At 38.6% G+C, this 18,714-nt stretch overlaps 1 protein-coding gene across 2 annotated transcripts in view; it reads right to left on the bottom strand.

The window, feature by feature from the left end:
• The window catches only part of SH3GL2 (SH3 domain containing GRB2 like 2, endophilin A1), a 117,727-nt gene that overhangs the window by 68,370 nt on the left and 30,643 nt on the right, over positions 1–18,714 (bottom strand). Inside the window, exon 1 of one of the 2 annotated variants that reach the window (XM_080371895.1) lies at positions 274–17,216. The exons of the other annotated variant lie outside the window; for it this stretch is intronic. Within the exon in view, the coding sequence (XP_080228021.1) occupies positions 274–432 (159 nt within the window). The 5' untranslated portion in view covers positions 433–17,216. Of the gene's footprint in view, positions 1–273; positions 17,217–18,714 lie in introns of those variants that run through there. 2 annotated transcript variants of the gene reach the window in all.

The following is an 18,714-nucleotide window of genomic DNA, read 5'->3' as shown; positions in this document are numbered from 1 at the left end:
CAAAAAATGCAACATAATAACAATGCAATTCGTAATCATGCTAGGTACAAACAAAGCTGGTGCATATATCACAATAGCAAATGCTCTTTCCATACCTGTTCACTTGCATTTAAAGAATGAGATTAAGCACAGTTAATCAAAATTTCCCACATAAACATTCAAGTTTTCTTTTATTCTGGAGTAAAACTATCAAAAGGCAGTGTACTAGAGATAAAAAAGAGCACTTCTAAGGACACACAGCATGACAGCAGAAGGTGAAAAAGCACCACTTACCAGTCCTTGACATTTTTCAGAAGATATGTATTTTAATTCTGCCTTGAAATGAAACAGATGCACCACTTCTCCTAAAGACAGCTCCAAAAGAAACAACACTTTCCAACTCCCTCTCCGCATAACATTAGCTACACACCACACTCTCCTGCAATATTCCATGTGCTAAACTTACTTGACAGACTTGCTTTGGAATATTTCGTCTCTTTAAAAGTCAAGTAGATAAGTGCTGATACTGTTCAGTCATCCGAAAAAACCTAGATACAGTCTCAACTACACAGCATTGTGTCTCCATCATAAAGTAACTCCTACGATCACGGCCGGTGATCATCACCTACGACAGGCACAAAGCAATCTCTTAAGGGGAGAACATTGCTCATGTTCGATTTCCAAGAGACTGATTTCTTAAAGAGTTTGCAGTGCCACCTGTTAGTTAATTTCAAATTCACTGATACAGTTCATGGTCATAAAGGAAAAAAGAGACATAGAGATCCTCCTGTCATTTGTCAAATCGTTATTTTTAGAAAGATTTAAGACAGGAACCTGCTTCTTAAGCTGTGAGTATTACAAAGGATCATCAGAGTTAGAGATGATTTATTGCTTCTGTTCATTATGGATGATACATGAATAATCAAATATAAAGTCAAGTACTTGCAGACTTTCTTTTTTTAAACCGGATAGGGAGATACCTGAACATCAAGAGTCATTAACTATTCCGTGTCTGTCAAGAATTTGGAGTTTCACAAAGTACATTTCCTTCTTGCAAGATACTTATGAGGATTATATTCACCGAGTGATTAAATGAAATAAATGTGAAAACTAAGGCAGAGTTAAATTAGCAGATCAACATTTTTAACACAAGCTATTCACTTACATGTAGTGTCTGTTTCTCTGGAAGGGAACAAGTACATTTGGGTACTTTGCCAGGGATTTTGACTAATACAGATGTAAGTAGCTGTGAGATAATCACACCTCTGCTTTTATCCTTATGCCTCTGCCCCACTTTCCTGGAAATAGATTTTATCATGCCCGGAACAGTCTTTAAATAAAACTTAGAGTGTTAAGAGTGATCCTGTCTGGTGTTAAAGTCTATGGGGCTTAACTGAAACAGTGATAAATGCGCAGGTGTCTATGTGATCATGACAATAATATAAAAAGTTGAGCTTGTCCATTTTGAACAAAACCAGGAACTGGTAAGAGTACTTCCCTTCCCTTTATTTTTCAGCGTACAATCTCTTCAAACTGAGGGCTGAAGCATTAGTAGCAACATATTTTTCTCTGTTAAGGGCTTCACAAGTCCAGGAGGGTAAAAATAATGTGCTAGCCATTTGCAGGTCATGGATTCACTCTGCTTTTTAACTCTACAGATGAAGCTGTCAGAGCAATAACTCTCTAAGACGGATTTTCTCTGCCTGCACAACAGTAGCAATAATATAACTCTTCCAAGCAAACTATGCTTATTGGGGTTGATTTTTTCTACTTGGATATAAATGGATCTGAGTAATGCTGTATCAATAATCCTGAGAGAGTTCTACACGATCCATTCTCCCACTGAAAGCCTTAACAAAACACCCTTTGATTTTACTAACATAAAATGCACATCCCATACAAATGATTTTTTGGGGGGACAGGAGAGCTATCTTACAATTTGACCAAGTAAATGGCTTATCCTGTTACCTCAGTTTCCTCATCTGTGAAAACCTGATAAAAATCTTTGAGCTGCTGCCATGGAAGGCAGTGAAATATGTTCTTGCTGTATGAAACAGGATTTGTCCAGCTAAATCTCTCAGTCTCCTATGAGGCCATTTTCTCTACATGCTTCTCCCCTTTTTGAAATCAGCTTTTACAAAAATGATTGCAAGAACTTTGCATCTACAAAAATTCATGGAAGCAGTGGCATTATAGGCAACTTCTTAATGTGAAGCAAAACGTGGGTGAAGTTAGACTCAACAGATGCGATGCCACACATATTCCTCTTGGAAAAAGATGAACAGCTGTTAAGTTCTGCTTTGTGGGGCCTAGCTACACCAACATGATAAAGAGCATAGGAACAGACACATAAATTCCTTGCTTGACTGTATTTGACAGACAGGGTACCTTTTTGGTCACAGTATCTGGACACATTGATGCATATTCTGTAAACTGACTTCCCTCCTATTCCCCTTCTTCTATACTACAGCAGATGTCTCCAAAACCTGTTTGGATCATTTGCTCTAAATGCACAGGGTTAATTGGAACCAGCTGGCCCAGAACACATAGGCATTTAAATACCTTGTGAGGAAACCAAAACATTAGATTTCCTTTTTTTCCCCCTTTTCTTATGTAGTTACTGCTAAAACCTGTTTTGCTCCTACAGATGCCAGCAGACCCTGTGTCCTGTGGAATTAATTGTTCACAATGTTTTGCTGAAAAGGAAAATGTACCAATCCACTCATCTGGAGACCATTTAAAGTTCTACTCACACACACGTGCACCAGAGCACGCTAATTTTTTAGTCTTGTTTGCTCTTCCCATGTTTCATGTTCCATCCACAGCTGGGATTCTGTTCCATTAGCAGCTTTCCAAGCCCTCAGAGAACAGTTAGGTGAAGGCAGTAGAGAAAAATACATTGAACTGGTTATCCACACAAACAGAACTGAAGTCACTGAGAGATTTTTAAAAGCTAGTAAAAGTCTGGATGCATTCTGGCCTAGAGGTAAGCTGAACAGGATTTGTCAGGACTTCAAGTTTGCAATTTCAGGGACAGATTTCAGTTAAATCTGCCTTCAGATCCAGCTGTAACGATAAATGGCCTGCAAAACATATGTTGTTACCATTTGTACTGGAGAACAGAATCTGCCAGACTTTTATTTCTCAAGTTAAGTTTGAATCCTGACACCATTAAGAAAAAAATCACTGCACTTAGGATGCAAAAAAAACCCCAAACCACAAAAGGTAACTTTAGCTACCTACCAAAGTAAAACTACACAACTGCACAGGTAGGCACCTCCTAACACTGAAATGCAGCACCTTCACAAAACTTTGTTAGTCAAGAAGACATACTATATAGAGAATTTCAAAATTCTCCCCTGGACTCAAGAGAATGGTAAATCTATGCAGGAATAAAAATGGCTTGTAAGTTAATGATCCATTTCCCTGATATGCCCCCAATAAAAAATAATAGATGCATGTTTCATTACTGAATTGGATTGCCAACAATGCCTGCGCACAAAGCACAAAGTCAAAGATAAGACTGGCTCTCAGAAGTACTTGAAGTCAACTGACAGGCAACTGTGGCTGACACTTCTTCAGTCTGGAGGAAGCAAAAATCACATGATTCCACTAAAAAGCAGCTATTGCTTGTTGTCCAAGACCAGTGTGAACTGCATCCAAACAGGCCAGAAAGAATCAGAGGGGAAAGAAGCATAGTGATTGAGACACATTTTTTTCTGCTCTTATTCCTTAATATCAGAACATAACGCTCTTCCAGTGTATCCACCATTTCGGGTCACACTGCACTGACTTTATAAAGCAATGTATAACTACCGTATTTCTATGAAATCCTAAATTTTTACTCAAATTTGATGCTTAAGCAGACAGCATGCTCCTGTAAGCAGTTCAGAAGCACAATTTTTACCACTTGAGAAAGGGTTACAAGCATCAACCCCTTAAAATGACAAATACAACAATTTAATAAAATTCATTGCTAAGAGACCATGATGATGTATCTTCTAGCAAGAAATTCGGACTGGAGAAATGGTGCAATAAGCAGATGAATGTCATACATAGCAATGACTAGGTGAGATACTTATTGTAGGTAACACAAAGGTAAGCAAAATCAGAGTGACTCGCTAAGAATACATGACTGCAGGCCTATATGCATCTCAGCTAGCAGCTACTGCCTGCTTAATTTAGCAGCTAACAAGAAAACTTGATAGTTTGTAGTGAGACAGTGATTTATTGTGGGTTCCAACTTTTTATTAAATTCATTTTGCATTTGTTGAAACACCAAAGTTGGCCAAGCAATAAACTCCGTATCAATTTCTTCATATCACATTTTTATTTTACTTGAAAAAACTTTAATAAGTGTTTCAAAAATGGACTTTGTTTTAGTCCACAAAAATATTACTACATATCATATGAAGGAGCCTCTGGTATAACTCAGAAGTATAGTAAGCCATGTTACCAGTTACTATGGTATGGTAAAAGGTTTCTTATTCTAGACCACAGAGATCTGTTCTGGAGTATCTGTATTCTTTCAAACTTGTTCCTCCTTGTCCTTCATTAAAACATAAATGTTTAGCCAAGTCTTACATGGCAGCAAGTCTGGACCTCAGAGGAGCCCAGTAAATGTATCAGAAGATGATGCTGGGATGCTATGTACCTGTAAACTTTACACCACTGCAATAAAAATGTGTACTTCTGCCTTGCTTTTCAACTGTGAATCATGTTTGAATAAAAAGCATGTGAAAAAGAGCACACCATCATAGACTCTGGAAAATAATCACAAAACTTAAAAATTCTGTATAAAAACCCTAAAGGTTCTTCTGTAGTTCACAGGAGCTAAGAAGAATCTCAGGATGATGATGAGACAGCTATATAAGCAAGTAATTAAAATCACTTACATAACATACACTCCTTACTGCATATACTCTGGTGGCTTCACAGTATCACTACATTACATTATGTAAAGAGGAATTTCACCAGTATTTCTTCTGCCTATGGTTTTCTCTGCAGAAAGTGATAAAAGACTCATTCTGGAGGCATGGTGGAAGACATCCAAGTATCAGTGCAAATCGATTTCAAGATGAATGACTGACATCCCACTAATTTTCCAAGTGGGGAAACTACAGATTGTTTGGTTTGCTCTTGGACATAAAAGTCAGCAGCATACTGTTACCAGATTCTAATATTAAGCACTAAGTGCAAGTTGTCCTCATTAGCTGGGTTTCTCTGTTAGATTGTTTGCATAAAGCAACAGAGATAGGTAGCTTTTGGCATACAAGCAGATTACAAATCAATGAAATCTGGGCACTTTAAATAATCCTATACTCAAAATACTACTACACTCCATCAGAACACCCAAGCTCCAACAATTAAACACATTTCCAAGTACTGGAATACAGTTGACCTAAGTAAGGAGGCACTGAGATGACAATTATACAAAATTACCTGGTAAAACCAAAACCACCATGGAAAAATATGGGCTAGTCAGTCTTTTCTTCAGTCTCTGTTCCTGTTTACCAAAAAATAAAAGTTAACTGTGTGAAGATAAATGTAGAAATAATAGGATGGCAGCCACTGAAAGACATCTACATGACATAGTACTTTAGCAGCTATTACATTGTAGGAAAGCACATCTGACAGCAACATTACTTGATTGCCTACGTATCTTCAGAAACAAACCAGCAGCAAGGAAAAGAAAATATAGGTAAAATAGTATGTCACAAAAGTAGCGTCTCCACCACTTCACCAACTGATTTAAGCTCAGACCTGCCCACCCTCAACTGAATGTACAGTTTTGCTCTGTTACTAGTCAGGTAAGGGCTTACTGAAGCCAATGAATGTACTTCTTGTGTAAAGACTGAATAAAGGCATCAAGATTTACTGTACAAAGAGAAATTCAAATATTTCATTAGTACTTTAACACAAAGGACCGCATCAAGAAGTAACATTTACACATTAATTTTTCAAGGTATCATTTTCATCTCTCTTGTATTCAACAGAACTAGTAGACTTGCTGAATGAAGCTAGTTTTATTGTCTGATAATCATCTTAAAATGTTCTTAATCGCATCAAATAAAACATAGTCAAAATACATCACTTTACCTGTGCTCTATCCTTTACTAGTAGAAAAACATGACTCAGAAAAGGTATTATGCTGTCCTTAAGAATTATAATCTAAAATCCTCATACAGCCCAGTCTTCTCTGAAAAGCTTTATAAGTATAATAGCATAAGTATACATAGCACAGAAGTATAATAGCATAAGCATATATATCATACCAGACCATACCCCTTTTCACACAGCTGTAGTCCAGCTTGAGAGCTTAGCCCATAAAGGGGAATATACACCTGAAATACATCTCCCAAGCAGAGGAAAAATTTCCTAATCATACTTTTTTTAAAATTTAATAAAATAAGTTAAAATTTTACTTAAGGAGCTGAAAATTCTTGTGAAAATGAAGTTTACCTGAAAGTTTTATTTCTATGAAAAATAAAAATCATAAGCACAAATAGAGTTTTATTGAAAACATTTTAAGCCTGCTCGTTTACTACCATGTACTAGCTCCACTGAAGATGGGTTTTGCATGGTCTTTGAATTAATTTCCAGTGAACAACACTGACTCTGCACTAGGAAAAAAACTGAAACAAACACATCCCCACCAAAAATAGCAAAACTACAACCTCTATCCAAATGCTGAAAAAAAAATATTAATCATTCTTGGATGCAGTTGTTTGTGTCTGGACAAGGGACGCATACCAAGCTCCGTGTTCTTTATGTTTTCTTGTCAAGTAAAGAATGGCACCTACCGCCACAGTAGAAAGCAAAGACTGTATTAGTGTCAAATGACAAGACTGTATGAGCCTCCTTCTTCTCTTAATTTCTCCTTTGGTTATAGTTTTAACTAAGACGAAAATCAACTCAGAATCCAAGAAAATGAGAAGGGAAAAAATCCTCTTGGGGCCCTGATTCACATGCAAGCTGGAAATTAAATAGGAGAGTGGAAGAGTATGACTTTATCACTAACTAGAAGTCATCACTAACTGATAAGGGATTGTTATATAAGACCCATGCAGTTCCTCCCATAATTTCAAAATGAAGCCACACTGAAAAATACAGAATGGAGAGTGACCAGTGGAAATAATCCTTTCAGAAAACTGACATGCAACAAGACTACAAAAGCCATTCAAAACAAAACATATCTCTGCATTTACCTCTTCTGATAGGCAGAGGAATTTTCTGGGTATACATATGGTAGGTTTCACAGACTCGCAAATAAAAAACAAAAATATTTCTCATACCTTTCTAGGTCTAGAAAGCATGCAGAATTATTCCAAAGATGTGCACATAGATTTCCAAAATCTATGCTTTAATTTAAAATCATAGAAATTCTCTGGACTTGACATTACTGTTGTCTTTCCATTTTGATACAAGTTGACACAGAGAACCAGAGAGGTAATGGCATCTTTAAGATGTCAGTTTTCCAGGGATTTTGCTTTTGGCTAGCTGAAGACTTCACAGTTTACCCTTCCCTTCCTTCAGAAATAAGCATCAATTTTTGAAGCATAGCTTTGCATGTAGTTTGATAAAGGCTGAGAAATACTGACCAGTATTTCTGCCAATTTCCATCTGCTTCATGATGAGTCATGAATGTATTTCCTAAAAAAAAAAAAAAAAAAAAAAAAAGGACCAAAACCCTAGAAGATTATATGTAAAGGAAAGGTCTCAAGATTACTGGTATAATCATAACACATCAAAATTAGAAGGCATCAACTCTAAGTATTTCGCTCAGATCATCAGACTGCAAATTAATTTTTCCAGTACTCTTAGGCAATATCAGAGTTTTACAATTTCCTATTCACTGGCATGGATAATCTCCAGGAAGTCTCTGCCGAACACATGCTTATCCAGAAGCTGCAGCAGTTAAATAACAAGCTAAGACAGCTGGGTTCAATTTAGGTTGCGGATTACTCATTCACTCAAAAAGATAACCACTGTTGGGCTAGTGAAAGCCAGCACTGCTGCTATTACTGAACTCAGTTGCTATGTCCAGCTTTTTTCAATTTATGACATTAAGGAAGTATTTATAAAAGGCTACTATTTTCCAGAAAAAAACCCAAAACAAAACACAAATTTAATTTCTAAACAACGACAGCTCTTTCTTGAAGTAACTACTATTCTTAAAACCCCAGATTAGTATAGATTAAAAGCATGGAAATTTGACATTTTCAACTTTTTTGAGAATGTTTTGCATGCATCTCCTATATCTTACTCTGTAACTGATTTGCCATTTTCTGCCTAAAATCTGCCCATGGGGGAAAGACTCTGGGAAGGGCCTACTGTTATAGATAATGGTATATGTTTTTCTTATTTAGCTCACAAATGCATTACAGTAGGAAACAGCAAGGTTACCCGGGGGTGGTTGTAGCATCTCTGTCTATGTACTTTCATTTTCCAGCTGTTTCAATTTCGATTTCTGTCTACCTCTTTCCTATCAGAAATCTCAATTGGTTATACACTGACTTGCAAAAAGGCATTAAGAGATTCTTTGCCATGTTCTCCATAGTATACTTAGAGAAATCTTTATTCAAAGCACAAGTCCTAGGGTTTGATATGATTCCATATAGGCTTAAAATCAAAATCTTCATTTAGCTTTTAGTACAAAATAAGAACTTGCAAATTTCTTATTTTAGTGATTTTTTTTTTCCACCTGGATACAGTAAATGGGATACCAGATTCTGCTGAAACACTGCAAGACAGTTTACGGTGAAATGCGTTTACTGACTACCCACCCATATTTGATCCAAGCATTTCCCATGTGCCTAATACATAACTTCACTAAACGTTTTAATTTATTGAGAATCTTTTTTTAGGGTGCAGCCTTCATCTTATCAAAGGTAACTCCACAGAAACTCTTGACAAGGCAGAGACAGGAAAACAACCAATACTTTTGCAAAAGTAAATTGCTTTATTGCAGACAGATTTATTTATTTTTAGAAGACATTAACCGATTTTGGAGTGACTGACTAAAACTATTCCATGGCTAAAGCATCAGTTCCACACAAAAATGAGGCACCTGCACCCTAATATATTTTTTGACTGAAACCAGAATCATGCCTTGTAAAATATCCTTGCAAGATCAGAGCCTAAGTGATGGCATCTCCTCCTATATGGATTGAAATTTTTGCAACAACTTGAACTTCTTGAAGTTTTCACACTTTCACTGCTTACTCATCTTTTATTTCTTCATGCAGTCATGACAGTTACTTTTAGAATATCTCATCTGTGAACACGTATCTCCATGCTTGCACACTGATGACTTGTATTCAAAGCATCAGTTAATAGCTCAATATATTAAAAATCAGGCTGCTCTAAGTCCATCCATGACAAGTTAGAATATCACTGCAGTGCAACTGTGACTTGCGAAGTTTCCATATATTCAGAAATGGAAACAAATAATCTTTCCAGTATTAACTGGTTTCTGGGCCTGAATCTGAGAATCTTCTAAATTACAGTATGATAATGATTTCTTACCAAAAGTTCTTATTTTTCATGCATTATTTCTAGTGGCATTTCTATGGAAACACAACATGTTTAACAGCATCTACATGACAGCTTTTCAACACAGGGACATTCTCTTTCATACAGAAGCAAGTATATTCCTGACATAAATAAGCAATCAAATGCACACTAGTAAAAGCTCACAGGTAAGCCTTCAATGATAAGTAACCCACATCTATTTAAATGTTGTGCTTTCCCAATGTACATTTGTATTACAGCCATCAGAAGTTCATCTGTCAAACATGATGAAAATAATTTCTGCAAGATCTGAAAGCTTTTGAAACATTATTCACCATCTATAAGTAGTCACAGGAGCCCCACAGCTCTATTCTTGTTTATGACTTCAGTGGAAATAATCCTGGGAGAAAGCAACATTTGCTGTACATTGGTAATTTGCTCACTACTGGTTAACTGGTTGTATTATAGTAGTATATTCTCAGATTTCTTGGTCTTTCACAGTATTCAGACTAGTATTACAATCTCTCTCTGAAGCAACCCTTTCTAGCAGATTAGGAACCAGCATAAATGACTCAAGGGAGTCACAAGAGCCCAGAGATTTAAAGGGACATTGTAAAGGCTGATAAATGGAATTCCTTGCTTTATACTGCTGTTTCATAAGATGCTGTCGTTGTGAGCAGTGTACTTCAGAAACACAGTACTCTGCCAGTAGGTCTACAACCATAAGCCAGTCTATACCAAACTGGAGAAAAAATATATAGAAAAAAAAGGTTTCCACATACAAGTTTCTTTCAAGAAAAATGTCTTTAAACACCATCCAAGCGGTGTAAGATCCCCCAGTAAGCATGTCTCCATTCCTATAATTCTCATACTTCTCTAATAAAGATGAAAATCTTGTAAGCAGCCTTTGAACACTTCAAAGAAATACTGCAATTGCCTTAAAAAAACAGTGCTAATAACGGAAACCAGATACGTGAACTTCAGAAGGGATTCAAAGTTCACAAATACCTGCAGCACTACCTGATACAAATATGCTATTATTTAAAGAATTTTTAAAACAGCAGTGCTCATAAAGTACAAAGAAAACAGTTTAAAAATCCTTTCAAGGCTAAACTTTAACGATGATCTTTAAGTCAAATATCCAAGAATTTAAGAGTCTTTATTACTGGATTATCGTATCAGCTACTGGTCACAAAAATTTTCTTAAGTATTTTTAAAATATAATACAAATCATTAATATTTAGTATTTAAGCAAACAAAACTGGAGAGATTTCAGGCAAAATCCAGTTCTCACTAAGGTATCTGAAAGTTTAGAAATGGCAAAACAACTATTTTGGGATATCACCTATTCACTTTCCATGTATGCAGCACTTTGAATAATAACAATAATGAAAAAAAAGGTCTTTATTCTAGATGCTTTGGCTTCTGAAGAGTTGTCCTTAACATCTTCTGTAAATGTCCATGTGCAATGGAAGAGACGATCCTAAATGAATGGATACATATTTCCATGACAACAGTGCCACAGCACCAGCCCAGCACCACCAGCCCAAGACCACCGGAGCCCCCAGCCTGTGTTTGTGGGACATTATGTAACCTACGGATAAGCCACAAACCCCCCATAAGCTTATCGAACCCCATGAATAAATACAGTCTTACTTCCTATCAGGCAAATCGAGCGAATAAAAGTAGCTTGCACCACTTTATGAGCTGGCAATAAATCAGTTCAGGAGGGTAGGGGGCGAGACCGTCTGACAAGGGCTCATAAACCTAAATGTCTCCGATCAGGCGACCTCCAGCACACAATCTGCTGGCCCAGCCTCCTGGGACACTGCAGCAGCAGCGTTATGTAAGCACTTTAATACTCTTAAATCAACTGCAAAAGGGAGACACAGGGCAAAGCACGGTTCCCTTGCCCCCTTCCTCCCTCACTGCTTACAGCTGATGGTAACTGAGGTTTGTTAAGTGAGGGCCTGACCCCATGCTGCGCTGAAGTCACTGAGCACCTCCCAGCTGCCCGCCCCGGGCTTGGGGTCTGACCCAAATGGCTCCCAGAGCTCAGCGTTCCTTGTGGGGGGCACAGCGCTGCCCCTCAGCGATCAGCCCCCCGCCTCGAGCTGCCCCACATCACACCAAATAGAGGCAAAGGGAGTGCTCACCGTGCAAGACACGGGAGAGAAACTGCGTACAGGCACAGACATTGCAGGCATCAGAGGTGCCATCTCTAAATTTTTCCTAACAACTGCTGACACTCCCATGCTGACATGATGCTCTACACCCCAAAAACAGACCAATGCAAACAACCAATATAGTTCTTTCAAGAACAAGCTTAAAAAGGTTTAGCATAGTTGCTGTAAGTCCTAGCAAGAGATAATGTGTTGATCAGTGCTACCGACCCAGCTTCAACAGCATATTTGACTATCTGGACATGAGGACAGTGACAAACCCTCTACAGCAAAAACATGCTCCAAGCACAGCTCATCAGGAATTGAATGAGCTGTGACTCAGAAAAACAACAGAGAATTTCTTCTGCTGTCGTTGTCCCAGGGTTTACCCCTGTTTGAGCCAAGCCCAATAACAACAGTGTCAAAAGTATTTCTGAAGGGATGGACAGAATGATTTAGCTCTGATCCACTAATGACAGCTCCTTCCTATCCTCTCCCTCTGCAGCATAGAAACCAGTCATAACCCCAAGCCAGGGAGCCTCTGGATCCAAGATTAACCTGAACCATCTTGCACTTTTAGTCACGGATGTTCCTCATTTAGCACCCAACAGTCAGCAACAGCAACCACTATTTAAGCAGGAGCCAGAGCCAAGGTCTCTGGCTGAGACTGTAATAAGTCTTCCTCTGTTTATATGCATATAAAAATGAATTGATTATGTTACACAGAAAAAGTTAACTTCTCAAGATGTAGTCTGGAACGTGAAGTTCATTCACATATAACCAGAAGTGCAAAGCAAGGCAAAGTATTGCAGAGATGCCCTTTTTTCCTTGGTGAATTCCTGCAGGAACCACTGTTTATCTGACTGCAAATTCCCAAGTACTTCTGTTTCCACACTATTAATAGTGAGAAAGTGAAGGAATAGCAAGCATAAGAAATTGTAGCTGTGTTCTCTGTATCCTAAAAATGCCGTGTCCAAATGGCAAAGTGTTATTAACTTTTTATTCCTTTGCAAGAGCGTGAGGTTTAAATGGAAAATAATATTGAACAATACACTTACATTGACGATGCCACTGTTCCCTTCGGGCAGTCTCAATCCACATCACTATTCAAAGCACTAGCAACGCTTCTTGTCAGCACAGAGAACACACGAAATATTAGGACACATTTCTAATGTAATAAAATGCCCATTAAATAACTTTGACCCTGAGCTACCAGTGGATATTCAGATGCCCACACTGTGTAACTGTGAGATTACAATAGACAGACCATGGCATGAAATGCCTGAGAAAGTTGCTAACAGAATAAAAATTCCTTAATTTCTAAGCAGCCCACACTCAATCTAAGGCCGATCTCTCCATCACTGAAGACAACTGCAATTTTTCCCACTACTTTCAATTACAGAGGGATCCAGCCCCACATGACAGTTACAAAGTCTGTTCCATTTCCTGGCTATTGTGACGAGCAAGAAGTCAACACATGATCCCAGATTACTTTCTTCTAAGCACGTACTGAAATGACAGCAGACATACTCCTGGTATCTTGAACAAAGCCTTCATGGACTGAAAGCTCGAATTCTTTCAGAATCACAGTGCAAGCTTAACTCTGAATTATCGTAAGACACCATATGTCATCAAGCTGAGCCAAATGAGCACCCTTCTAGAGGTCATCTACAAAAACCTGTTTGGTACCATGCACAGTGTGTGTGAGTATGGGACTCCCACAACTAAGAAATTCATGCTGCTTTCTCCTACTTCAACCCATCAGCAGTCTAAAATTCATTTCAGCAGCACAAGACTCGTGGTTATGAATTTTTTACAAGCCCTAATGACAACTTATCTCTGTCAAAAGATTCAGCAGGATCTAGAATGACAGGGGCACTCTTACCACCACCGAGATCACACAGCTTCCTTAAACATCCCTGTAGACTTTCAGCAAAGAAATCCTAAGATATGTGTCCAATGCATCACTGCTTCCAGCTCACCCATAAGCCAGCTGCCACAAGTGTCAAGGCAGAGAACAGGCTGCCGTGAACTCCTCAATTCCCTTTTAACTACTGGCAGCAGTCTGCACTGATAACTAAGTGAAGAGGGATGGTACATACAACATAAACACTCAGAACAGCCTCTTCCCTTTTCTATTACGTCAGTTGTACCTCCATCCTAGTGAGAGATGATGCCAAAAGCCAAACCACACTGCTGTTAGCAGAACTCTGCAGGCCTTTGGTCTGGCTTTGACAATGCTATTCCCAGCTTCCACATCTCCCTGTAGTTGCCTTCCAGACAAGAAAAAAATGAGAATAAAGAATTCAGCAAATTTATTTTCCCGTTTCCACTCCCCCTAGTCTGCAAAAGTAAAAACTAGTAAATTAGTAAAATTTTTAAAAATAAGAAAGTAGTAAACCCACAAGTATTTGGCTGAAGCTCTGGATTTCCCCACTGAAACGAGTATTTGTCATCTTGGAAATATAGATAATTCTGTTCATCTAGTAGGCAACTGACAGTGGTATTTTTAAAAAAATAAGTCTTCTAGTGGGAAAAAAGAAAAAATGGAAAATAAACCTTTTATCTGCTGCCAAAAATGGTGGGTATTTTCCACTAGTTCAACAGTACTAATTAGCCAAGTTCTTGTTTTGTTGTTAAGAGCAAACTATTTCTCTGTGTAATTGCTTAAGAGAAATATGTATGGTTCCATCAAAAATGAAAATAAGCTCTACAGAGGGTACTATAAAAACACTGAAGAACCAAACAGTGAATGCCACGTAGACAGAAGGAACTCAGGTTTCTATTGAATTAAATATTGGACATCACTACCATGGCAAGAATTAGTATTAAATGATAACACTACTATTACATACTATTACTCACTATTACATGTTTTTAGAGAAAAGCAGATGTCATAGTGATACTTTCGTGAACACTCCCTTTTTCCTGTATGCTTGTGCCTTTATATGCCACCAAAACACATACATGAACAGTACCAAATCTGTCGTCCACCAGCTTGGTGCAACATGATTATGTCAAGATGGACTTCTCAAAAAGCCTGAACTTCTTTTCTTCTCTTGGCGTGTGTTGTTAATTCCTGCAAATTAATACTTTTCCCACTTGCCTCTTCAAGACTAGTATCAGGAGAGTTCAAAGTAAAGATGGAACACAGAAATACAAGATTTCCTTCAGTCTCCCTCTTGTAGTAGACATCTGAAATATTTCTGAATGGAAAAGGGATGTAAATTGAACTAAATAGTGTTGTGCTGGAAGAAAGGTAAAAGCAGACCACAGTCAAGCTTCTCCACAGCTTTTTATTAGGCTGAAATAAAACAAAAGCGAGAGCTGACAGTAAGTGCAGCTTCCCTTTAAGGAGAGGTCACAGGGGAGCAATACACTCCAGGACACCAACACATAGCACGCTCTATGCTAGAAACCACAGACTTGACCGAACGTTCCAAAAGAGGCATCACTATTCCAATGTCACTGATCTCTGCATGAGTAAGCACAAAGGAGAGTACAGAGGAGGACTCAGTTTTCAAATCAGCAGTGTTCTGGGGAAGCCTAGAAGAAACGTGACCTTGTAATGTCCCACAGACAGCACCATTACACACCGATGCATATTTCAGGTCTATACTGGATTTTCAGATGAGCATCTTCTTCTGCGATTCCCAAATTGCCAAAGCTCAAAATGAATATATTTATGTAGTCTCATCCACAATGTCAAGAAATCAATGTACTTATTTTTACTGTCTCATTTGAAAACTCCCTTGACAAACAGCGTAACCTTTTTTCTTTTTCTCTACTTATGGACTGCAATACATCAGAAGTCATTTAACCCTTAGTTCACTAATAATCCATCTACTTGGCACAGCAAGTACCTAAAACTCAAGCATGTACACTGAGATTTGGGTATTTTGAACATGACCAAAATGTCAAATGGACTTTCCTATATATTAAGTTAAATTACAAAGTTATCATTTTATTGATGCTGTTGAATTTCCAAAATATGTTGCAAATCATCCCCCCTTCTGTCTTAATCAGATAAGCTATTCCTACAACACACAATTCTCCTGAATCTTCCATGAAGATCCACTTTCTACAGATCCTCTCTGTAGACCTCCACATAGTTTGAGGGGTGAAAAGCAGAGAAAAGATAAGCTTAAAAGCCTTGAACAATGAATAATCCCTTTGACAGTGATGGATTCTGCAGAGGTTAGTGGTCAAAAGCAGTTTAAAATTATTTACTAAATTAAGTTGAATTTATGCTTGCTGCAGACAAAAAGCGTGCAATACAACAATTACCGTGGCTTAGCTGTGCTGTGGCACTTTGATAATGAGCATCACTGATCATGTCAGAGCCTGAAATGTGTCAGAACTTTAGCCATCATTGTGTCACAAAGACGCTCTCATCACATAAAACAAGACTGAAAGACCGATTGTCTTTGCCATAATTTGGACTGTACAGTCAAAAGTATTTGTATATTACCACATGTGACTCATTTCTTAACTAATTGTTTACCACTGTTTCCTAAAGTTACTTGTGTGAACATAAAGGGGATTATTGTAGTGTGTCAGCATTTCCTGCAAAGACTGCATTCCCATCTGGAAATGGATCAGCACTTTTCCTCTCTCAGACCAACTCTAAACAAACGCATTTTTTAATCCAAGTATTACTGTTTTGAATGTTTGTGCTTCTCCCTCTTAGACAGCTTACAATGGAAACCCAAATTTTCAAGAGGTCTTTCTGTTCCTATGAAAAAGCTATTATTTATATGAAAGGACTTACTCAATATCCCTTTTTTTAGGAAAATTAAATGCCCAGCTCTTATAGTTGCACAACTAGACTGCTTCCACAGGAGGTCCTAGGAGGGATAAAAGTATTTTAAACCAAATACTCTCATTTGGCTTAAAATGCCAGTGGGGCTGCATCTACCAGTCTCACCCACTAATCATCACTGTTGTGCTCACCCACAGCCCGGTTTTGTCTCCTGACACAGTGTTTTCCAGGATGACAGGCAACCAAAGCCTTCCCTATTTTTTCCCTCAATGGTAATTCTGCTACCACCTGCATCCCTGATACTGAGGAGTCCCTCACTTGGCCAGCTGAACCAAAACTCACTCTGCTGACTGAGGCAGCATCAGGGCTTCCAGGAAAGGCCCAGAGGGGTGGTCTTCTGTACCACTATCAAAGGAAGGATGGAATTTATCACCAGGTAAGCTCCCTTGCTCTTACAACACTATACCCTACTCGCTCACAAGCACGCTGTGGTTTGCAGCGTCACTGGATGCCTTTTTTGCTTTCAGAGCCTTTCACTTCTAAATAACCTCTCTGCTCTAAGAAACTGAAGCTGCCTAAAAAAAGAATAGCAGACAGCCAATCAAACTCTGGCTTAAAAAATGCTTGCAAGTGCAAACTGACACTTCTGTGCCCCAACCAAGCGCTTATGAGGACTTTCTGTCCACATCCTCTACATCCCACAGATAAATGTTGCAGTCTATCAACACCTGACAGAAATTTGTAGTTCTCAGCAAAAAATACTCTATTCTATAGTATTAAAGCAGGGGTCCTCAAACTTTTTAACCAGGGGGCCGGCACGCGGATGCAGTGGCAGGCAGCCATTTGCGGCTGCTTGGTTTCCCCCCCCCAAACCCCGGCGGGGAGTGGGGGTGGGGTGGGGCGGGGGTGTCTGTAAATACAGGGGGCCAGATTGAGGAGCCTGGGGGGCCGTATCCAGCCCGTGGGCCGTAGTTTGAGGACCCCTTTATTAAAGCATTATAGGGTTAAAGCATTACTCCCGTATCACATGATTATAATACTAGGAAGAACCATCTCCACAGGACAAATCATCCAGTGGCCTCACCAGCAAAAAGAATAAACACTGGATTTGGAACTTAGCAGGGAGAGTCAGGGATGTCTTGGAAGATACAAAGCCACATATATCTACTTATATTTCATTTAGTCATACAGAGAATACTTACTTCCAAGCACATATCTGTGCTTTAAATATACCACAAGCCTAACTGGGCTTTAACTATTGTTCAGTTATTGTTTACTAGTGAAAGAGCATGCCATAGCCCTCTTGATTTGACTTAACTCTTACCTCAGAATCACAGATAGTTCTAACCACCACCACAGTAGCTGGTGTCATCACTGTATGTATTATTTCACGTCATCACCAAACCTTTAAAATATTTTTGTCTTGAATAGTCTTCAACATGTCAGAAGTAGCTCAAGGAAAAACCACTTATTTGAGAATTCAAGTTCAAAGAAAAAGACTGTGCAGAAGTTAAGTAGAAAAATAATCTACTTTCTCTCCCATAATATGTAGAACAAAAATTCTATAATATATTACAATAAAGTAATAATAAACATTAGGATTTTAAGATCTTAAAAATTTCCATACATCTTCTGTAGCAGGAATGAACTAAGCTACACAAATTACCAATACAAAACTTCTATACGCTATGTATAAATATCTCACAAGCTCCTGTTTACTTTGATGAATCAAACTCTGTCTTCCTAGCCTTAAATCAAAACCTGGAGCCCAGACAAAACATTTACCTGCACAGTGCCTGAATACTTGGTCCTGCATCCGACAAGAACCGGTAGATCTGGGTTGATCTCCAAGATGTACATAGACACTGCACCTCTGAGCAGCCTTCTGCAGCCTTGTCTATTCTTCAAGCTCCGTATTCTCCATTTCTCCCTAACTCATTATTGCTTCAGGCTCTTTGGCCAGCGTGAGTGACCCTACACGACCATTCTCCTGTCCTTCCTTTTTCCCACCCACCAATCACTTCAGGCAGATCCACACTGCATACTTCGTCCTGACACAGCTACCTGAGTATTGCCTGGGAACTGACTTGACTCCTGCCAGAAGGAGCCACTTGCACAGAAGCAACAAAGCAATTTTTTTTTTTCTATAGTTTGTTTTATTTGTATGGGCCTCATAGTGGCTTTAATCACAAATGGTATTGTTAATACAGCAATCACAGGTATTTGCCAGGGTCATAACACTTCCATATTGGCACAGTGATCCTTGTTTAGCTGGAGCCTTCCTTTCCCACTGCCACT

The sequence above is a fragment of the Falco punctatus genome, assembly GCF_963210335.1.
Source record: "Falco punctatus genome assembly, chromosome: Z".
Lineage (NCBI taxonomy): Eukaryota > Metazoa > Chordata > Aves > Falconiformes > Falconidae > Falco > Falco punctatus.
Note: the sequence above shows the minus strand (reverse complement) of the source record. Positions and strands in the feature narration are given on the sequence as shown.